Here is a 20,645-nt window from a genome sequence, read left to right on the forward strand (position 1 = left end):
CACTTACAAAGTTGGGTCCCTTTCTTAAATTTAATATATGTGACTTTAACAAAGGAAAAAAAAACCTTTCTAGCTACAAAACTATAAGAATGTAAAATGTGTATGAAAAAATATATTTATGCTATAATTAAAGCAATTAAAGTCTTTTTATTGTATTTTATGAAATCTATTCTACTATTAAAATAATCCAGGCCTTCTGGAGCTCCGAGCCCTCATGCTATCACTTTGAGTCAAACAATTCAAATGAATCTGCTGTACTACTAATTTGGGAAGAAAATATTATTTCCTTACATATAACCATTGCGTGATTGAAATGTAAGGTCTTAAAAAGCTATCTTAGATTAGCAGAAATGTCTGTGTAAATAAATTGATGAAACAAATATTTTCTGAGAGACAGTTTTTAAAATCTATATATATCTTTCTTTAACATTTCATAGGAGGAGAGAAAGGAATGAAAGAACAGAAGAAATTCGAAGAAAATATGGTAAGTGACTACCTTACTTGAATTGAGATATTCAGCATTTTTTTTTCATCTATGTTCCAAGTTATACATCTTTTGTGATATGAAATCCATGAAACATTAGTTTGTTCATTATGAATATTCACTTTTTGCCAACTAGAATACATTCTACTAGCAGACCTAATGTTTGGTCTGAGAGACCAACATTTTAGCCTATGTTTTAAATCTCTGACTTCTGGTTTTGCGTACCAGTAGATGGCGCAATTCCAGTTCATTATAATTTACCGGTTGTATTGTATTTATGTAAGATTTGAATTGAAGAATTATTCAAAACTAAAAAATGATTTAAATGAGGTTGAATTAAGTTTTGCGCTTACCTGAATTTCAATACCGTTTGAGACATCCTGTACCAGCCTGGAAAGGAAGCATTTGATCCACATAATTAAGACTGAGTAGAATTGCACGATTTTAACTCCTTTTCAAATTTTAATTATGATTTAAGGAGCTACATGATTTGATTTAAACAAAGACCAAGCGGTCTGAGCGTTCTTGCACATCGATCAGAAACAAGACTCAAGTTTTTAGTCTCTCTTATGCGCTAGTTGACTTCAGCGCCATCTGTCCATCTTATCAATCAACACTGGTGATAGTGCATGTGAAATGAATGAAATGAAATAAAGAGGGGCTCAACCAAAGCAAGCACTGCAACCCGAGGTCTATTGTACTAGTCCCAAACACAGGTCGTAAAACAGTAGCTGAAGCAAAATTCAGCAAACACCTAATAAGAATATCATGAATCTCTTACGTTTCAAGCTAATGGCAACCAAGGTGCTCAAACCTATAGGCAGAAAACACTACACCAGGGCTGTTCAACTGGCGGCCCGCCAACACATTTTGTGAGGCCCGCCAACTTCTTATTTAGCATATTTCTTTTTTCAACATTTTATGGTATCAAGAAGCAGCCGAGACTACCATTCTTGATCAAGCCGGAGTCCCTGAAATTTCCTCTTGATCGCTCTTTTACTCCTTTTATTGTATTGGGAGAAAAAGGTACAGGACATCTACAGATCAAGGTCAAGCAGTAGTCCTAACCTGCACGCTGATGTTCAAACAAGTTCCTAGAAATAGTATTGCCTCGTGTTGGCAGAGGTAGACAGGGAGGGAAGAGAGAAACATTTCAAATAAGCAAAACCTGCCTGCAATTGGTTAAAAATAAAGACCCCTCCCCCTACTGACTCTACGGCCTTTGCTGGATATGAAGTAAAACATCAATGTTGACATTCCTGCCCTTGTAAAGAAGGCAGATAGGCCTCAGTTTTCCCATTAAAATGTAAGCAAATATTTTTATAATCCTTGTGTTTCATTGTTTTATAATTTTCAACTATTAATTGTTATTGTATAAGAGGTTATTGTTCAACTTTTCAAACTGCAGCCCGCCAGGTGATCAGTGACCAGAATTCTGGCCCGTGGGCTCTTTGCAGTTGGACAGCCCTTCACTACACAATCGCACAGGGTGTGAGTAACAGTTTCCCCATAAAAGAGGCAACCCCTGAAAATTGTATCATTACTGACACCCATTGTAGCAAGGTACTGTTTTAAGGTGCAATTACCAGTAAGAAGGCCTATAGACTTCCTAATACTACTTCTATTACGTCTTAGGAGTTCCCTTTGCCCTAATACCACGGCAACCTGTATTAAGCTCCTTATTCTGACGTTGCTCATCCAAAATATGCCAGTCGCGAGTACAATACTGTTTTTGCTTAAAAATATCAAAAAGAGCAGTCCTAATAAGATTCTTCGAAATCCCAATTGCTGGTTCAGGGCTAACAAAAAGAGTATCAGAACCCTTCCTAGCAAGGCCATTAACTATTTCATTACCTTCAATGCCAGAGTGCCCAGATACACAACAGGGAGTGTCCTTATTCTGATTTGTTAAGTGTGCAAAGCATATCATAGCACTCCCAAACAATGTGGGATGTACATAAAATACACCGCCAGCTCAGTCAATTCCAGCCAAGGACTGCAGTTTCCTGCACTCATCAGCACAGCATAGGAAGTGAATGAGCTGGAGGTGGAAAACCTCAGGAAAAGCTCAGTCGCTCCTATGCCGGGCTGATGAGTGCTGATAAGCACGAAACTGCAGTCCTCGGCTGGAATTGACTGAGCTGGCGGTGTATTTCTGCCTTATCCCTGGCTGTAGGGCGGTAACTTACTGAATAATGTGGGATGTCATTAGAACCTTATTTAGGGCAGCTTGACTATCAGAGCAGATGTGAATACATTTTTTTCTGTAGCTTTGATTCAAACAAATAGTACAACACATCAGGATAGCACAAACCTCAGCCTGAAAGACAGTAGTGAACCTGCCCAAAAGACGAGCATTTGATACCATTGCTAGGATAGAAAGCCCCAGTCCCTGTGTTCTTGTTCATTTGTACCAAAATGTCAGTAAACCAGAAAGCGCAGCTTTTACTATGATGTAAATTGTAAAGGAACATCTCTCGTGTCATTATATTACTCGATAAGACATAGTCACTGCATATGTCATCGCTAGGTAGGCCAGAAAATGGATGCTCAAGTACATCCCTATCAAAGTTCTTCCAGGAAATATATGCAGAATACTTCCAGTGCCTTGAGTGCTTAAGCCTCTGCACGCACATATAAAAGCCTCAGCTTCGATGCACATATAGAGGGGGCATAATCCTAATGGCAGTTCAAGAGATCAGGGTTGGCAAAAACCCGTTTTTTTTTTTTTTTAAAAAGCCCATGGACCCAGGGTTTTTTGGGTTTTTTTAAATAAAACCCAAAAAAAACCCAACTAAAGCTGGGTTTTTTTAAAGAAATGTGTGTTTTTTTGTCTTTTTTTAGGGAAAATGTGGGTACTTGTAGCATATTTTAGCTTAAATATAAGGACAAAGCACAAAAGTTGTCTTTGGGTAAAAAAAGCTGGAAAATTTAGCATTTTCTGAAGAAATGTATGAAACACGACGAAACCCGAATCATCAAGTTTCAGATTTTTTAGTTTCCGTGATCATCAACAGTTAAGGCAAAGTTATATCTCGAGTGATAAAATCTATTGTGCGTTTGTTCCTTTTTAATTACCCCATTTTTTTTCTTTGAATTTTACTTTATTGTATTTCACTTTGTTATGCAAAACTACTGTAGAGCCTCAAGTAGTTTAAATTCCTTTTTACTAAATTCCAGCTTAATCAAGACATTTCTTTGAATTTTATGTTGCCTGTTTTTCTATTTCTATGTACAGAGTAAGAAATATTAAACTTTTTCGTAAGATAATGAAAACACTGTACATCCTATTCTGTTTTCTGTCCGTCCGTTTGTAACACATGCTAATTTCTAAAACATATACCTTGTTTATTCGAGATTTGTGACGTGTTGGTTTGCAGAAAATAACCATTCTCTGTGGTGAAGAACAAATAAAAAAGAAGTTTGATTTGTAAAAGTATTTAAATTAGTTAATTTTTTAAAAAAATTCTTGGAAAATTTAAAAAAACCCAAAAGTGGGTTAAATAATGGGTTTTTTTTAAATGGGTTTTTTCAAAAAAAACCATTGGGTCCAACCCAATTGGGTCCAATCCGGCCAACCCTGCAGGAGATGCAGTATGTGTGGTCTTAATACAGCCAGTCATGGCAACAGACCATCCTTTGCAGCTTGTTTAGCCCAGTTTTCATTGTCTGGTATGGTTCTAGACCACCAGATAATGGAACCGTAAGTGATGATTGGACATATGACCATCTTATAGACCCAATGGACAGCCCTGGGTTCTCCCAATAGCTCTCTTACAGGACCTAAAGATTTTACTAGCCTTAGCCAGCCTATAATGCTTTTTCCAGTTCAACTTGGAATTAAAGCAGACCCCAAGGTTTCATAAATATAGAAAAAATCTCGAATTATGTTCAAACAAATATTTTTTTCGTAAAACAAGTGAAACTGAAAGAAAAAAAATAATAATAAATAAAATAGCAGTTTAAAAATTAAAAAAAACATGCTTTGGTAGCAGTATGAACTAAAAAGTAAAAACTGATTTTTGGATCATAAGTACGATAAAATAATTGACCAAACAATTAACTTTAATGTTTAAAAAGTTTAGGGCCTTCATATCCGTTGCCTTAAATTTCTTCTATTTGTTGTCCTTGCAGAAATGTAAATAAACAGCACCCCACAGTTTTTTTTTACATTAAAGTTAATTGTTTGGTCAATTATTTTATCATACTTAACACTCAACGATTATTTTTACAATTATTGCTACAAAAGCATTTTTTTAAAGTAGTTTTAACTATTAATTTTTAATATTGTTATTTATATTTTTACCTGTATGCTTGTTAGTATTTGTATTTTTGAAAACTGTTTAACTAGAACTTTATTTTTATATTTATCAATCAGTTGGAAAATAGGGATGTTTTACACAAGTTTAAAGTGTATAAATTTAGCTGTTAATTTTTAAAAGGTGTCCTATATTAACTTATCTATTTTTAATGCAACTGAAGAACCCTTTTCGATTAAAGAAGATGCAATGAGTATGTATTTTTCAATATCTTATATACATTTATTTTAAATATTTTATGACTGTGTCAAGAAGTGTCAGAAATTCAAGCAGGTTGGAGAAAAATCATAAAATTGACCTTAACTTCATGGCACCTTTTCTGTTTAGAAATTGCACTGAATTTGAGAATACAATATGAAAATGCAAACCAATTGTTTAAGTTAATAGTCACAAAAAGAGGGGGTACTGTTTTTTTGTTTTGTGTTGATGATTTAAGAGTTTTGTGGTCTATACTACTGCACAGTTTTTTTTTCATAGGTTATTGTCAAACAGGATTTTTCCTCTCTGTCAGTGATGCGCACAAGTCCAGGGGGGTTGGACTCCTCTTATAGCCCTTGAGTTTTTTTAATTGACTGGGGTATGGGCGCCCATATGCAAAATTGTAAGCGGGGGCTCAGATATTTTAACCATGCGTGAAATACACCGCCAACTCAGTCATTTCCAGCCGAGGACTGCAGTTTCGTGCTTATTAGCACTCTTCAACCCGGCATAGGAAAGCGACTGAGCTGGAAATGGAAAACCTCATAAGGAAGCCAAGAGTGCCAAACAAACTGGTAGCTAATATAGAATTAGCGCAAACCAGACGAGTGACCCGAAACAATGGTTCGGTTCAACTCGAATTTTGAAGGCAAGGCAGGTATATTCAGTAAGCTACCAGTTTGTTTGGCACTCTTGGCTTCCTTATGAGGTTTTCCATCTCCAGCTCAGTCGCTTTCCTATGCCCGGCTGAGGAGTGCTAATAAGCACGAAACTGCAGTCCTCGGCTGGAAATGACTGAGCTGGCGGTGTATTTCACGTATTTCTGCCTTAGCCCTGGCTTTAGGGTGGTAACTTACTGAATATTTTAACCATGGTTTAGCATGATATATTCCCCATGAAAACCAATTTCAGGACAGATTAGAGTCATCAAAATTGGACATTTTTTTATTACTTATTCGTTAATGGCTGGAGAAGAAATATTTTTACATTTTTGCAAAGTAAAAAGTACTAAAAGCAAGGAAGGTCTAATTTCTAAGGGGGGCTCGAGCCCCCCCTTGCCCCCCCCTATATGGGCGCCCTTGGACTGGGGGTCTCTACCCCCTGCTGGCTAGCGCTCACCAACCCCCAAAGATTGCTTCGCAATCCTATTTGAGTCGCAAAGATTCAACTCGTCAATTAGAAAGAAACAGATTAAAAATGCATTATGAGCTCCTTTTGGAACAAAAAGCACCCCTTCCCCGGGTTTTAAAGTGATTTTTACCAACTTGCAGAGCGATAAGGGCTAGGAGGCTCCTGAGCATTAAAAAACTGCAATTTTGTACGTTTGAAAGTCGCTTTCATATTCGTGGTCTCTAATAATATATTTTGCTCTTTAGCTCATGGCTTGAATTGAGCTGAGCCAAAGATTTTCCGTTAAAATCGAAACCCTTAAAGTTTGTGAATAAGAAGAAGAAACAAGGAAATTGAAAAGACATAACTATGGCAACTCCAAATGAAACATCAATAATTTTTAATGGAGATGAGATTATCCGAACTTGATTTTTAACGTCTTGTAACTTTTTTCCTTTGGAGATAGAAGTTTAGTTTTTCGACCGTAGGTCAAGTTAGATCTGGAGTACAAATCGCCGCTCTTTCCAGTGGTGCCAAAAAGAAAACTGTGGGACAATTCTTTCCCTGTTTACTTATAGATTTAGTGAAGAAAATAGTGCGTAAATTTTAGCTAAGCCTAAAAAAGTTCGAGCTAAAAATGCAAATAACCCTTCCGTATTTAAGTTAGAGCATTGAAACAAATTGCGTAGAACACGGAAAATTCTATCTAATATTAATACATACAAGTAAATTGTCACCCCTTTAAAAGGCAATTTACGCAAAATTTGAGCTCAAATTAATTCCAAAAAAACTAATTCCAATTTTAAAAAACAAACCCCAAGTGTAAACCACCAGGGCTCGAAGTAATTTTGTACAAAATTTCAAGACTGTAGGTGCTATGGGTCTCCTGGACGCAGGCCTGCCAGACTTCCTTCCAGAATTTCTTTGAAACCTTATTTTTATTTACTATGAAGAGATTATAATCCTATGTATGCTGTGCGTAAAATAATTCTAAGCAAAGGTGACAATAATTTCAGATTTAATAAATGAAAAAAAATATTTTTTTTCTCTTTCCCTACAAAACTGAATTGTATGTGAACATAAATTGTTCTAGAATGAGAATTTTGTTTTGCTGTTTGTATTTTTAACTATGAGAAAAGTAAATACATTCATTCTTGTGCTTTCTGATACTTTAGTTAAGTATTTGTTATTCATAAATTTATTTAATTAGCTAATGCTAAGTAATTATTCTATAATTTAAAACAAAAATTTTTTTTGTTCCCGACAATCAGTAAAATCAAAGGAATATACATGAAATACACCGCCAGCTCAGTCGTTCCAGCCGAGGACTGCAGTTTCGTGCTTATTAGCACTCATCAGCCCAGCATAGGAAGTGACTGAGCTGGAGGTGGAAAACCTCTTAAAGAATATGTTTGAATGCATGTTGGAGTATGATATGAGAATGGTGGAACTTCCTTCTTGGATCCCCCCTTCCTTTGAGAAATTCCTGTGTGTGCCTCTGCCCCCTGTAAAGCTTCCAAGAGAAATGCTACTGTTTTGAAGTTTTTGTTCAAGGTCCCAAACTGTTACTGATTGAACAGGCGAGAAAAGGAAAAACTCTTTTCAGGCAGCTCAGTGAGTCGTGACAAAAATCCAAAAACTGTTCTCAGATATCTTTTCATGGATAGGCTCGTTTCTTTCTTTGCTTTGCAAAAAAGGTTACTTATAACCCTTAAATTTTGATAATTATTTTTATTGCATTTTAAAGCTTGTTTTAGTGCTTTTAAGCTGCTGGATGTCTGTGGCAGATCTGGTCGAAACTAGCAGCAATAAGCAGTCCACTGCATAGGGGCTTTCCCCATAAATGTCACACTTTTTTTCCAGCATACTTGACCCTCTTCTCCTCTTTGACATAGTGTCACCCTTCGCCGTACCTCTTTCCTCTCCCCTTATCGCATGCCAGGTTTATGTTATGTATTGTTGTAAAACATCATCATCATCATCTTCCTCAAGGATTAGGCATATAGCCTGCTTCTTGGTCGCCCCACTGCTTCCTAGGCCTACCACAGTCTCGTTTGCCCCTTGGTCTGTAATAAAAGGCTGCTCTTGGAAGTCTCCCTCGTTCCATACGTCGAACATGGTTTTTCCAATCGTTACGATATTCCGTAACTTTTCATTGAGGCTGAATATCTGTAATTCCCTTCGAATAGATTCATTCCTTATTTTGTTTAGGATAGTGCAGTTCTTCAGTGATCGCAAATACTTCATCTCTGCTGCTTTTTGTTGGAAAACAAATATTTTTATTTCAACCAAGATGCTTGATGTCATACTTGTTACCATCCCCCTCTTCCTTGTCACAAACTTGGCAGTTTTACAACCCCTCTCTCCCCTTGAAATGTAACATTATTTGTGGTTAGCCTCAAAAGATAAAAGTATACAAAAAGAAAATAAATGAAAGTTAAATTTAAATTTTGTTGGAGCTGGAAAATAATTAAGTAGAAAAGAGTATAGCATTACAAAATTATTCACTATTTCATGACAGAGTTTTAAAATTATTTTGAAGAGAAAAAAGTATTGCGCTAAATTTAAATACTTTATAGACCTGGAAAAAACATTGTAGGAGAAGGTTTTTCGCTTTATGAATCCCAGATTTTGATGGCTATCTTTTAGAAGTGTGACAAAATTACTCATAGAAAAGGTATGAAGTGCTCCCAGTGCTTATTGTCACCTCTGAGTCTCAGATAGAGGTTATCCTGAGTCAGGATAGAGTGAACAGTTGACAAGTAGCAATTAATGGACTGAAGTGACTTATAAATATTTTCTCCAAAGTCACAAAATTAGACTCATTCCACAAAGAGGGATCCCAACAAAGAAATTTATCTTGTACCTTGATTTATACTTATTAATGATTTTCTTTATTTTTTCTATGTATTAAATTATTATTTGTTTAATCAAATTCAAATAACATAAAACTTAAATATTTTTTTCTCTTTGTTATTCTAACCTTTATGTGTGTAAAAAATGCCAGGAAGTCCTCCCCCCCCCCCCATACATGGCTCAATATTTTTTTAATAGTTTGTATGGAGAAATTTAATTTTTTTTTTCACAATTCAGGCAGTGAGGCTCAAAGGAATGTAATTGGACATTTTCAAGTTTCGAGTAAAAGGCGTGTAAAGTTTTGGTTTTAAGTACAGGGTGCGGAGAAAGTTCCCACAATTTTATTAGATATTTCAATAGGCTGTAACTAACACATAATTCAACAAATCAACAAGTTAAAGCAATAAAAACTCTTTATTGAAACAATAATAATAACATTAAACAAAAAAATTATAACAATTGTTCAAAATTGGCTCCTTGGGCTTCAATACATTTACGGAGCCGCAGTCTGAAATTGCCGACGATGCTTGAGCACGCATCCACCGTTATCTCATTCCAGGCATTTTGCAGTGGTTGGAGTGGACGGTCGGCAGTCCCTCCAATCCCCTTGTAGCCTTTCACAGCGTCATAGACTGTTTTACTCTTGAATCCAGTCGTTCGAATAATATCGGCTTTTTTCATTCCCTTTTTTAATTAACACGCTTTTATTAGCTTCACCTGTATGTATGTATCTTGTAACGGAATCTTGCAGCTCAAATTTCGCCCACTTCCTGCGATCGGATTCTTTTGAAATTTGGCACGCGACCTCAGACCCGATGACAATGCAATATTCTATAATCAAATTAATTAATTAACTCTTTTAATTGTTACTTTCCTCTAATTTTAATCAATATTTTGGCATAAATCCAACAATGTGAAAAAGGAAAATTTTTTAAAAATACATAAAAAAATGCTCTCAAAAATTATTTAAAAATATTTACAAAAACCTTTAATTTTTCTGCATCAGACAAAATTTGTTCCAATGATCCAAGGTAATTAGAACATGAAATATTATTGTTTTAAACTAATTTCATGCCAAAATTTAGGTGAGCCTTCAATTGGAAATTCATTGCTGATCAGACCATTGTTGAACAAAACTTTTATTCAAATGCATCTCAAATTTTCAAAGTAATATAAATATGATTTCTGCAAACATACATCGATGACTCACAGTAGCTTCCCATTGGGGTGCCCTTGTCTTAGCTTTAAGATATTACCTAGCAATCGTTTTATAAATGATTTCGTCGCCTGATAATTCTCCAACATAAGACTAAAAAACAGAAAAATAAAATAATGGTTTAAAAAACTGAAAAAACACTCTTTTGTAGCAAAATGAACTAAAAAGTGAAAAATAATCTTTGGATGATAGTAGTTGACCAATCATTTAATTTTAATGTAATACAAAAAAAGCGTGGGGGGGGGGGCTTCTTATCAGTTGTCTTGAATTTCATCCATTTTTGTCCAAGAAAAAATGTAAATAGACAGCACCCCACGCTTTTTTGTATTACATTAAAATTAAGTGATTGGTCAACTACTATCATCCAAAGATTATTTTTCACTTTTTAGTTGATTTTGCTACGAAAGCGTGTTTTTTTAGTTTTTTAAACTATTATTTTATTTATTTCCTTCTTGTGTAATTCAGCATGCACATTTTCACGATCTATAGCTCACTAACTCGATGAACTAACAAAGAACAAATGATTAAACCTCAAATACTTTTAATGCCAATAAACAATATGTGCCAAATAAATCGCCAACATAGGATTTTAATGCCAGAAAACCTTTTTAAGCAAAATTGTGGGAACTTTCTCCACACCCTGTAGACTTTTATTGAAAAGTTTTTCAAACTCATGCAGCATAGCAGCACCTACCAGTGCTACTAATACTATATCTTGCTCCAAAACAGAGATGTTCACCTGTACTGGTTATCTCCAGGTTTTAGATTTTGGCACTCCATCCCTTTGCTTCCACTGCCTCAATTATAACAATATTCTCTGATTTTGTAAATTCAATAATGTGTTGAAAACTAGAAATTTTTAATTCAAATAAAAATCGTTAGTAAATGATTTATATGCAAGTCTAAAAATTATGTGCAACATTAACGTTTAGTATTAGAGTCCAATAGCATATAGCTAAATTAGAAGTTTGAAGAAAAATTAATTTGGATTTTAATTGAAGAATTTGCCAAATGTTAATTATGTTTGTAAATTTAACAGGTCTGATAATTGATGCTGCTAGTAAGTATACTTATGTAAAACCTTTTTTTTTTCCCCTTCTCCTTTTGCTCCTATTTAAATACATCTACTATCTGTTTAACTTGTATCAAGGTTTCAAAACTATAAATGCAGGTATTTACAAAACTACTTTTGTTATAATTCGAAACTTGGAATGAAAAAGTTTCAATGATTTAAATATGGTATTTTTGTCTTCTGACTACATCAAGACGATCTTTTTTTTTAATTGAAGCAAAAAATATTATGAAATTTGATTAATTAATTGAACAAAGTTGTATTAAAAGCATATCAGAAAACTCTGTATTAATGTTGGAGGCAGTTTTCTTACATTATTATGCAAAAGTTTTTAAACTAAAAAAAAATTATTATACATGGGTCATTCTCCAGAAAACATAACTTTTGAACTCAAATATTTTTCAATTTCGAAACCTTTTGTTTTTTTTAAATTCTTACATGAAAGTGTTACCTACTAGAAGTAACCATAAACAATGGCCCAGCTAAGTTCCAATTATTTTGCTCATAAGTAATAAAAATTAAATGCCTTATGCACGGAAATAAAATATATATGTATACATATATATATGTATGTATATATATATATATATATATATATATATATATATATATATATATATATTTTTTAATATTTAAAAATCGAGGTCAATTTAATATCAAAGTAGTAATTTTGTTAATTGTGCAAACAGTGAGCTATTTTAATGATTAATGGTAATATAATACTAAGCTCTCTCAATTAAAGTATGGCTTAATTAGTAGTTATCAGTTTAGTTCAAATGTGTGTTAAAAACAGTATTTAGTAAATTTGAGAATATACTCGCTGTTTATAATTGTGGTAGAATGCCTAAGATTGATGCATTTAACCTCCATCATTTATTTTCACCTCACAAATATTGACATTGATATGGTCTGTCACGGAGGTGAGGAATTTTCCATTAATATAGGCCTTATGAATACATTATTCAGGGAAATATGTTTTTTCTTCGTTGCTACAATCTGCACATGTCAAGCATATGAAAACATGCTCACTTCTTTTTTTACATTAATTTACATCCCTGAAATTTGAGTTGACGGAGGTGAGAAGTCAGAATAACCACACTATGTTTTACAGCAAAATCCATCTCCTGGTTTTTCGACAAAAATCTCTCAGCTATGGCTGAAAATAAACAATGGGTTCCCTTGTATCATGGAAAACAAAATTTGATGTCATTACTGCCACGTGTTAATGATGAATGGCATTTTAAGTTTGGGTAACTGAGGTGAGCATTTTTTGTGTGACATGACTGCTTATCCTAACACAACATAACACATAAAACACAATATTAAAAAATTAAATATACTTAAACAATTAGTATTTGAGACACTTGTGAAAGGAATAAAAAATAAATAAATATATACTTTTAATTAAACAAGTTACTAAAGCAACACAAACAGTTACACCATATGTGTGACATGCCACGGAGGTGAGAATTCACATGTTGTGAACCAAAAATATACCGAAATAAAAATTATTATTAAAAAATTGTTGGCAGGTATAAATAGATATATTTTTGATGAAATTAAAAAGCATTGTTAAATGAATTGTTCCTTAAAGTTTTTTCTGCAAAAGCGTGTGACAGAAAAGTTACACTTTTTGAAGAATGACCCATATCCTTCTTTGTTTTGCTGTACCATGTACATAGATTATTGCAAACTTGAGTATATGTGTGTGTGTGTCAGAATGTGTTATAAATTTAGTTATATGTTTGTAATAATTTTCATACAATTTTTTACTGTTTAATTTAAAAATTGTTTTTTGCTTTTTATTTTGCAAAGAATGTCTCTATTTTTTTACTCATTGACTGATTCTTTGCTTTTGTTTATTTTCCAATTAATCCTTATAGTTATTGATAATCACTAAATACTTTGTATTTTAACTGCTCTTCTGGTCCCTAAGTACATAATGAATTGTAATTGCAGCTCACACTGCCTTGTTATCACCATTTTGTGCTTATTTTCTTCTGCTTAAAAACTGATTCATATATTTTTTCTGCCCCTAAATTACGGACTTTCATTTTGTAATTAGATGCATCATTCATCCTTTTTTGCTTGTGTGGTTACAACCAGTACTTTATTTGAGAAAAAAACTGGATCGGCATTATTCATTGAAATGTTATACATGCAGTTTATTTTTATATTTAGAGCCAAGTATTACATCAAATCTGTCTCCTAAGCAGTCAATGTGCTTTGCTATTTTAGTGGATCTGTAGTTAGTTGACACCTGGTTGTACGTAGGTTTTTATTATTATTTTTTTTTTAAATCAAGCTCCGTTTTCACTGTAGGAAAATCAGGTGGGCGGCAGGTGGCTGATTTGCGTACTAGGATACTGCGCATACCCCTGTCCAAACACTCAGTTACTGTCGAGTCCAATCTGCCATTTCCTGTTGAGCTACAGACAGGAAAACATGGCTGTCTCTATCGAGTCTCCCGCCAAATGTGAATTGAGAAGTGTTATTCGTTTCTTGCTAGTAGAAGGTAACAGGGCAGCGGAAATTCATCGAAGAATAAGTCGAGTATATGGAGACACCTTAATGAGTGCTGGTGTTGTTCGTAAGTGGTGCCGAAAATTTAAAGAGGGCAGAACTAATGCGCATGATGAAGCGGGTCTAGGACGCAAGTCTGTGGCTACAGATGACCTTGTTGAACGAGTAGACAAAGCGGTTAAGGAAAATCGAAGGTTCACGATAAGGGAATTATCGATGCAACTTTCAGAAGTTTCAAGATCGTCCCTACATTCTGTAGTTATAGAACGGTTGTGCTACAGAAAACTTTGTGCTTGCTGGGTCCCAGAAACACCGTCAAAAATCACTTTCAATCATTGGCAGCAACGTTCTATGAGGAGAGTATAGAAAAGCTTGTGCACAGGTGGGAAAAATGCCTAAATTGTCAGGATGATTTTGTGGAGAAATAATATGCATTGTACCTTACTTTTGATAGTAAAATCTTTTTTGTATATTCACCCGTTTTTTTTTTTTTTATAGCTAAACGGAGCTTGAAAAAAAACAACCCTCGTAGCATTATTGTAACTGCTGGTAGAACATCATGCTGATGGGCACAATTATATAAATTTGAGCGAGAAGGTTGTTTATGATTTTATTATAAACAGGAAATTGATTACCAAAATCATTTTTAAAGAGTTCTAAGTATGCCAGTGCTCTTAGAAAAAATGGTAACATGCCCATGTTTGCATTTTTTACCCAAACATCACCTCAGAGTGCCACATACTAACATAAAGTCATTTTCATTCATCATTTTGTGGGAATATGCCTGGAGACCCATGCGTGATGCTGGAAGTGCATGAAAATTGTTAGCGGCCCATCGATGATGCTCGTGGCAGCGAATATCTTAATAATAACAATTTAGATCAAGCATTTTAAATATTTTACTGCACCAAATCAAAATATTTTAGACACAGTATTCCTAACCAACTGAAGAACGGATGCTGATTAAAATCAATAAATCTGTGGCCAAATGATCCTAGTTGAAATAATTTTTGACCTGCACACAATATTCTTCACATGCTAAATGGTCTAACATAATGCTCATTCACAAACATAACCATCGTCCCTTGTTTGCTATGCAAGCCCTGCTCACTTTTGCTCTCCACAATGAGATTGTGTCCTTGCATATGTGTCAGAAACATTTACAGCTGAGCCTACTCTATTTGCTCTATGATGTGGTTTATTTATGGCCCCCTAAAGTACAAATAGACTTCTGGACTGATGTGTAAACAGTTAAGCTGTCATTTCCTCCTTCATGAACCTTTTCAACTTTTCCTTCAATGGATTTATCTTCAGACCTTAATTTCTGACAAGTAGTCAACCTATAGTTATCAGATCCAGGGTTGCCAACTGTTCCAAATTTTACGGAGTTGCTCCGCAAAAATAGCGGAACTCCACAGTTCGGCAAAAAAGTTAGTTTGCTCCTCAATTTCTCATTACTCTTAATTTTGAACAGGCTTACCAAAGGTTTTAGTAACATAAAATTTATTTTTATTTCATTTTGCTAGTTTGTTATGACAGGGATATAATTATGGAAATTAAACCCTTATATTTAAATCATGACATAGTGTTTAAAGTTATAGGGTTGAAGTAGTTAAAGTGTTATTAATTTAAAAATAATTATTTTTATGCTAGTGCTTAAAATGATCGTCAAAGCTCAAAAACAGTTTTAGAAAAGAGGTTTAGTTTTTTTTTTTTAAATTGATTTTTATATAAAATATCAAGTTGCTCTGCAAAACTTCAAAATCTTCACAGATGCTCCTCAAATTGTTTCTCCAAGGTTGGCAACCCTGTCAGATCCCATTTTCATACGAGGGGGGACCCAAAAGAAACCGGACTAATGGTGCAATGCCAATCCTATATGTAGTAGAGTATTCTCCAGCTAGTTGACTCAAGTAGAAACCTTCAGAAACCAGCTGTGCAAGTGGCACCAGTGTAGTTGATAACGTCTGATTGTAGTGTTGGTTTTCTCATGTGTTGTTGCTTTCTGCCTGCGAATTCATTATGGCAAATTTGGAAGAACAAACTGTAAGCTTGAAATTTTGCTTCCTGCTTGAAGAGTCGGAAATGGAATAGCTTACTAAATGCTTCAAAAAGCTTTCAAGGACAATGCTATGAGCCGTACACAAGTTTTTGAGTGGTTTTGACACTTTAAACGTGGGTAGCAAGAGTGTTGAAGATCATGCTCGTTCTGAGCGCCCTTCAACGTCTTGAAATGATGGAAATGTTGAAAAAATCAACGAGAGTCGTAGTTTTACGATTGACAAAACTTTAGAAGAAACAGGAGTGAGTTGGTGCTCTCGCGGGCGATCAGAAAAATGGTTCCTTCACCATGATAACGCTCTCGTATACTTAGCCTTCACTATTAACCACTACTTGGCCTCTCAGGGATGGCCAGTCGTTCCTCAACCCCCGTATTTGCCAGACTTAGCTCACTGTGATCTTTTTCTGTTCCCAAGGATGAAAAAAATTCTGAAATCGAAGCGTTTTGATGATGTAGAGGGGGTAAAAACTGCTTCACAACGGGCACTGAACATGGTCAAAGCTAAAGACAGGGGCGTAGCTAAGGGGGGGGACAACCCCCCCCCCCCCCCGAAAAGTTAGTCTCAAAAAAAAGAGAGAGAAAGAAGAGGGAACAGAAAGAAAGAGAAAGAAAATCAAAACGACTTTTTTTTGAATAACAAAGGTCAAAAATTCACTTTGCTCCCCCCCCCCCCCAATGCCATTGAAAATCTTCTCCATGTGTGACCCTCAAGCATAAAGACGCCTCCCTCTGCTGCGACAATTTTTTGATAATTGAGTGAAATTTGACACTTCGCTTTAGAAATGAGATTGATTTGTTAAATCCACGTATATGCAGCCTTTCTTTGTCATATATTCTGCAAATTGTTAAATATATTTAATTGAATGAGCCGTGCAGTGGGAATATTGCATACAGTCGAATCTGTATATTTCGAATTTCACATTAAAGAAAAAAATCGAGATAAAGAGTTTTGAAATACGGGGGCTTAAGAAACTTTTTATAGAAATATGAAAAATGATGGTGAAAATTTGAAATTGATACTAAAGACAATATGGACTCTTGATTAAAATTCCTCTTTATTAGTTTTGTTAGGTATTTATTCTATTACATTATTGAGTGCTTTATTTCGAGTTTAAGGAATCATTTTGACAGTAAAAGAAACTTTAAGCATATCTTTTTCAAAAAAAAGTCTTTTATTGTTTAATATTTGTAATTCTGTTTGCTTAATTTTATATATATATATATATATATATATATATATATATATAAGAGAAGAAACCCCTCCCGAAAGTCGGGTCGCGCTACGCCTCTGGCTAAAGAGTTAAAGGGGAGCTTCTAACAGTGGAAAAAAAGAAAAAAAGAATTAACAAGTGTATTTCATCTAAGGGGGAACACTTTGAAAGAGACAAAAGAAATTTTGTGAAGAAACTAATATAAATATTTTAGAACAAAAATCCGGTTACTTTTGGGTCCCACCTCGTATGTGTAAGAGTCAAAATAAGTTTAAAAGCAAAGTTTGTATGTGTTTGTCAAATCTTATAGCTAACATTGCTTTTTTTTCTTCCTTCTTGTTGTAGTGAAAGCAAAGTAAACTTAAAAAATGAGATTTTTTTATCAATAAAATAAAATTCAACTCTGAAAGAGTGAATGAAATTGAAAGCCATTTGTATGCATGAATGTTACTCACCAATTCTCAAATTTTCTTTACGCAGGCCTCGTTAAAGATTCTAATCCATACCAGAAGTTTGACGATGAGGCTTGAAGAAAATGCAAGTTCCATTCCACTGATTTTTCAGAAAAAATAAAATTGATGTTCCTTGGTAATATTTCATTTGTTAGTGAGTTAGTGAAATGTCCACTAATGTGATTATTTTTTGCATCACTTTTACAAAATCCATTTTTGCTCAAAGGTTTGTGAACGGAAATATCCACTTTCTGGAGTCCATTGTTAATTGTATTAATTATACTAAAAATTATAGTAATTAAATTTTTAGCTTGAAAACTTTTAATCTAATGAGATACAATGGAGACTATTTGTTGCTTTCAAAAGTTAGTTAAAACTGAAAATATATATGAGTAATGTAAAAATATGATGGAGACTTTGATTTTGTAATTATGTCCTGTGTGTGAGTGTGTATGTTTTAAAACAACTTGATCGGCTGTTTGAGACCTTTTGTATGTGTGTGGTGAGTCATTCATAAATTGTACTATGGTTGTACTCTTTGAAATGGTGTTGAATGATTCATCTACTTAATTTTCTGCATGATGTGTGTAGTATTTTGCATATGAAATATTTATTCCATATGTTCTGTTTTATGGCTTGCAATTTTAAAATAATATATGTAATCACAGTGAGCATATCATGTGTCGTGAAAGTATTCTATATTCATAATAAATGTTACTTAAAACTATTTTTTGAAATTTTAAAGCTTAAGGTAATTTTTTTGTAAAATTAATAGAATATGTTAGCAATAAGTATGAAGCATGAGGATGTAAGTGTTTTCCCTCCTGAGATTTTTTGAAAACATTTGCTGTCTAATTCTTAAGCTAAGCAAGTTTTTGAACCAAGTTTTATACACGCAATATATTTATGTATATTGATGTGAATATCTGTGTCCTATATTACTTAAACGATGTATTTATACAATGTGAAAGAACACTTACAAACTTTTTTTTTTTTTATGTTATGTTATCATAAAATGCCAATAACAAAACAAAAAAAACCCCAAATACTGTAAAATAAAATGAATTCAACAGAATACATTTTTATGCTGAAATGCATGTACAAACAGAATCTCGCCAACTCTTTTTAAATCTTGCCATATTTTTCTTGAAGCAAAAAAGTTAAAGGTTACACAGGGTGTTTGGAAAGATGGACAAAATTTCAAATTGCTGTATTTCCTGCACCATATATTGTACTTGAATTATGTAAATTCCGGCTGCACAGATAACATCTAGACAGTAGCTCTGTTCCTCCCCACACTCGATGACATCACTGTGATACGGTTTCATAGGTCATTTTAATCTGTGGGAGGAGGTGGTATGAGAATAGCATCTTTCACAAACCTCGGCAACAATAAACCATTGGGTGGAAGATCAGGTGATCTCCATGGTCAGAACTGAAGTGCAAGCTATTTTGCTTACAAGTGATGCAGCTAGTAATCCAATAACAACCGACACTATTGCACAACACATTCCAGTGGCCAATATTAAAAATTTTAAAGCATCCTCTTTCAAATATGCTTGACAGATTTCAATTACAATATATGGTGCAGGGAATATAGCTATTTGAAATAGTGTCCATCATCATTACTCTGCATATATATATATATATATATATATATATGAAGAAAAGCTAACTTTTTGCTGCATGCGGATATGAGAGGATTAAGATAAAATGGTTTCCACTACATTTGTGGAAGGATTGTTTATCCTTCCTAGAAAGTATCTACTTATTATATTTATGCAAATTCATATCACATTTTACATGCAAGAAGCGCCATGTATTCTGTATCATCAATAGATTTTAATTAACACAAAAACCACTCGTAGGGTTTCAAAATTAACTTAATTATGTCAAATTTGGACCGCTACAATTATATTTATGTGTTTGATGACATTTCATTAATAAAAACATTTTAAATGTAAATTCTCCTATAAAGATTCTGATTTGCCTTAACTATTGGAATAATTCTGTTGACTATGAGTGTGAAGAGTTTTGAAGTGCCCCTACCTGTTTTAAAAGTTTGCCATTATGAACAAATTCAGGAGACCTTTGATTATGAAGGTTTTTGGTACCTAGCAACTTATTTACTTCTACCTTGGCAATACCAAAGAACTATTATTTCATTGGGGCCTCATGTTTAAGCAAATCTTCATAAATAAAAATACTAGAGCTGACCAAACATGACTCAATATACTGTTATTTCCTAACTTCACCTCAGGGTTTCACATTGTAGTGTTACTGCCAAAATTGAGTGATCTTGACAAAAATCTTCATAACCAAAAGTTCCCCATTGATTCAGATAAGTCTTCCTGTCCAGTGTTTTTTTTAAGTATCGAAGTCTGTTAATTCTTTATGTTTCAGTTTTGTTTCAAGCCTTTGAACCTCATTTAAAATAAACAAGAGAATTATTTAATCTACTTTATATTCATTGTATTATAATTTTGCTATTATTTCATTTTAATAAGTTAAAAATATGTTATATGTATATACTCTTGTCTATTTTTTAAATAAATTCTTTTATCCAAAAAAAAAAAAGTTATTTTCTTTTCATTTCTCTCCTGATACAGGATAATGGGGTCGTTTCCAAAATTTTAAAAGTATTTTTTTCTAAAAGAACATGCTTAAAAACCTAGGATCTAACCATTTTTTAAATAATTTGTTTTAAGTTTAATATTTTAAAAAAGTTACTGAAGTTGTTGCTCTTTCATTGTTTACATTTCTTGCCGATGACATCACAAATGATGAAATGCCATTCTGTGTCGCCATTCACACAGCAAAATATTTAATTCACATCTTTGCTCACGTGTATTGGCAACAATATGGTTGATAGCAAGCGTAGAGCGCAATTTTAATTCGCTTCTTGATTATCATAACGTGGAAACGCGATACAAAATGCGCCAAAGAGCATCATTTGTGACATCATCAAGACCATGCCTTGTTTGCAAAATCGGACATTTAAAAAAATTAATAAAAAAATAACTGTTTGGAGAAAGAATTTTCTGGGTCCATGTTTTTTTTTTCTTTGCTTATTCTATCAATTTTAGTAACTAAAAGTACTACGTGAAATACACCGCCAGCTCAGGAAACAACCCCATTTAGG

The 20,645-nt window shown here is 33.8% G+C and overlaps 1 protein-coding gene across 1 annotated transcript in view; it reads left to right on the forward strand.

Annotated features, from left to right (window-relative positions):
- LOC129225246 (pituitary tumor-transforming gene 1 protein-interacting protein-like) overlaps positions 1–20,071 on the forward strand; it is a 39,336-nt gene extending 19,265 nt beyond the window's left edge. Inside the window, exons 5-6 of the mRNA XM_054859821.1 lie at positions 438–484; positions 17,532–20,071. Coding sequence (XP_054715796.1) covers positions 438–484; positions 17,532–17,581 — 97 coding nt within the window. The 3' untranslated portion in view covers positions 17,582–20,071. The remainder of the gene's footprint in view (positions 1–437; positions 485–17,531) is intronic.
- The last annotated feature ends 574 nt before the right edge of the window (positions 20,072–20,645 follow it).

Source organism: Uloborus diversus, chromosome 6 (genome assembly GCF_026930045.1).
Source record: "Uloborus diversus isolate 005 chromosome 6, Udiv.v.3.1, whole genome shotgun sequence".
Classification (NCBI taxonomy): domain Eukaryota; kingdom Metazoa; phylum Arthropoda; class Arachnida; order Araneae; family Uloboridae; genus Uloborus; species Uloborus diversus.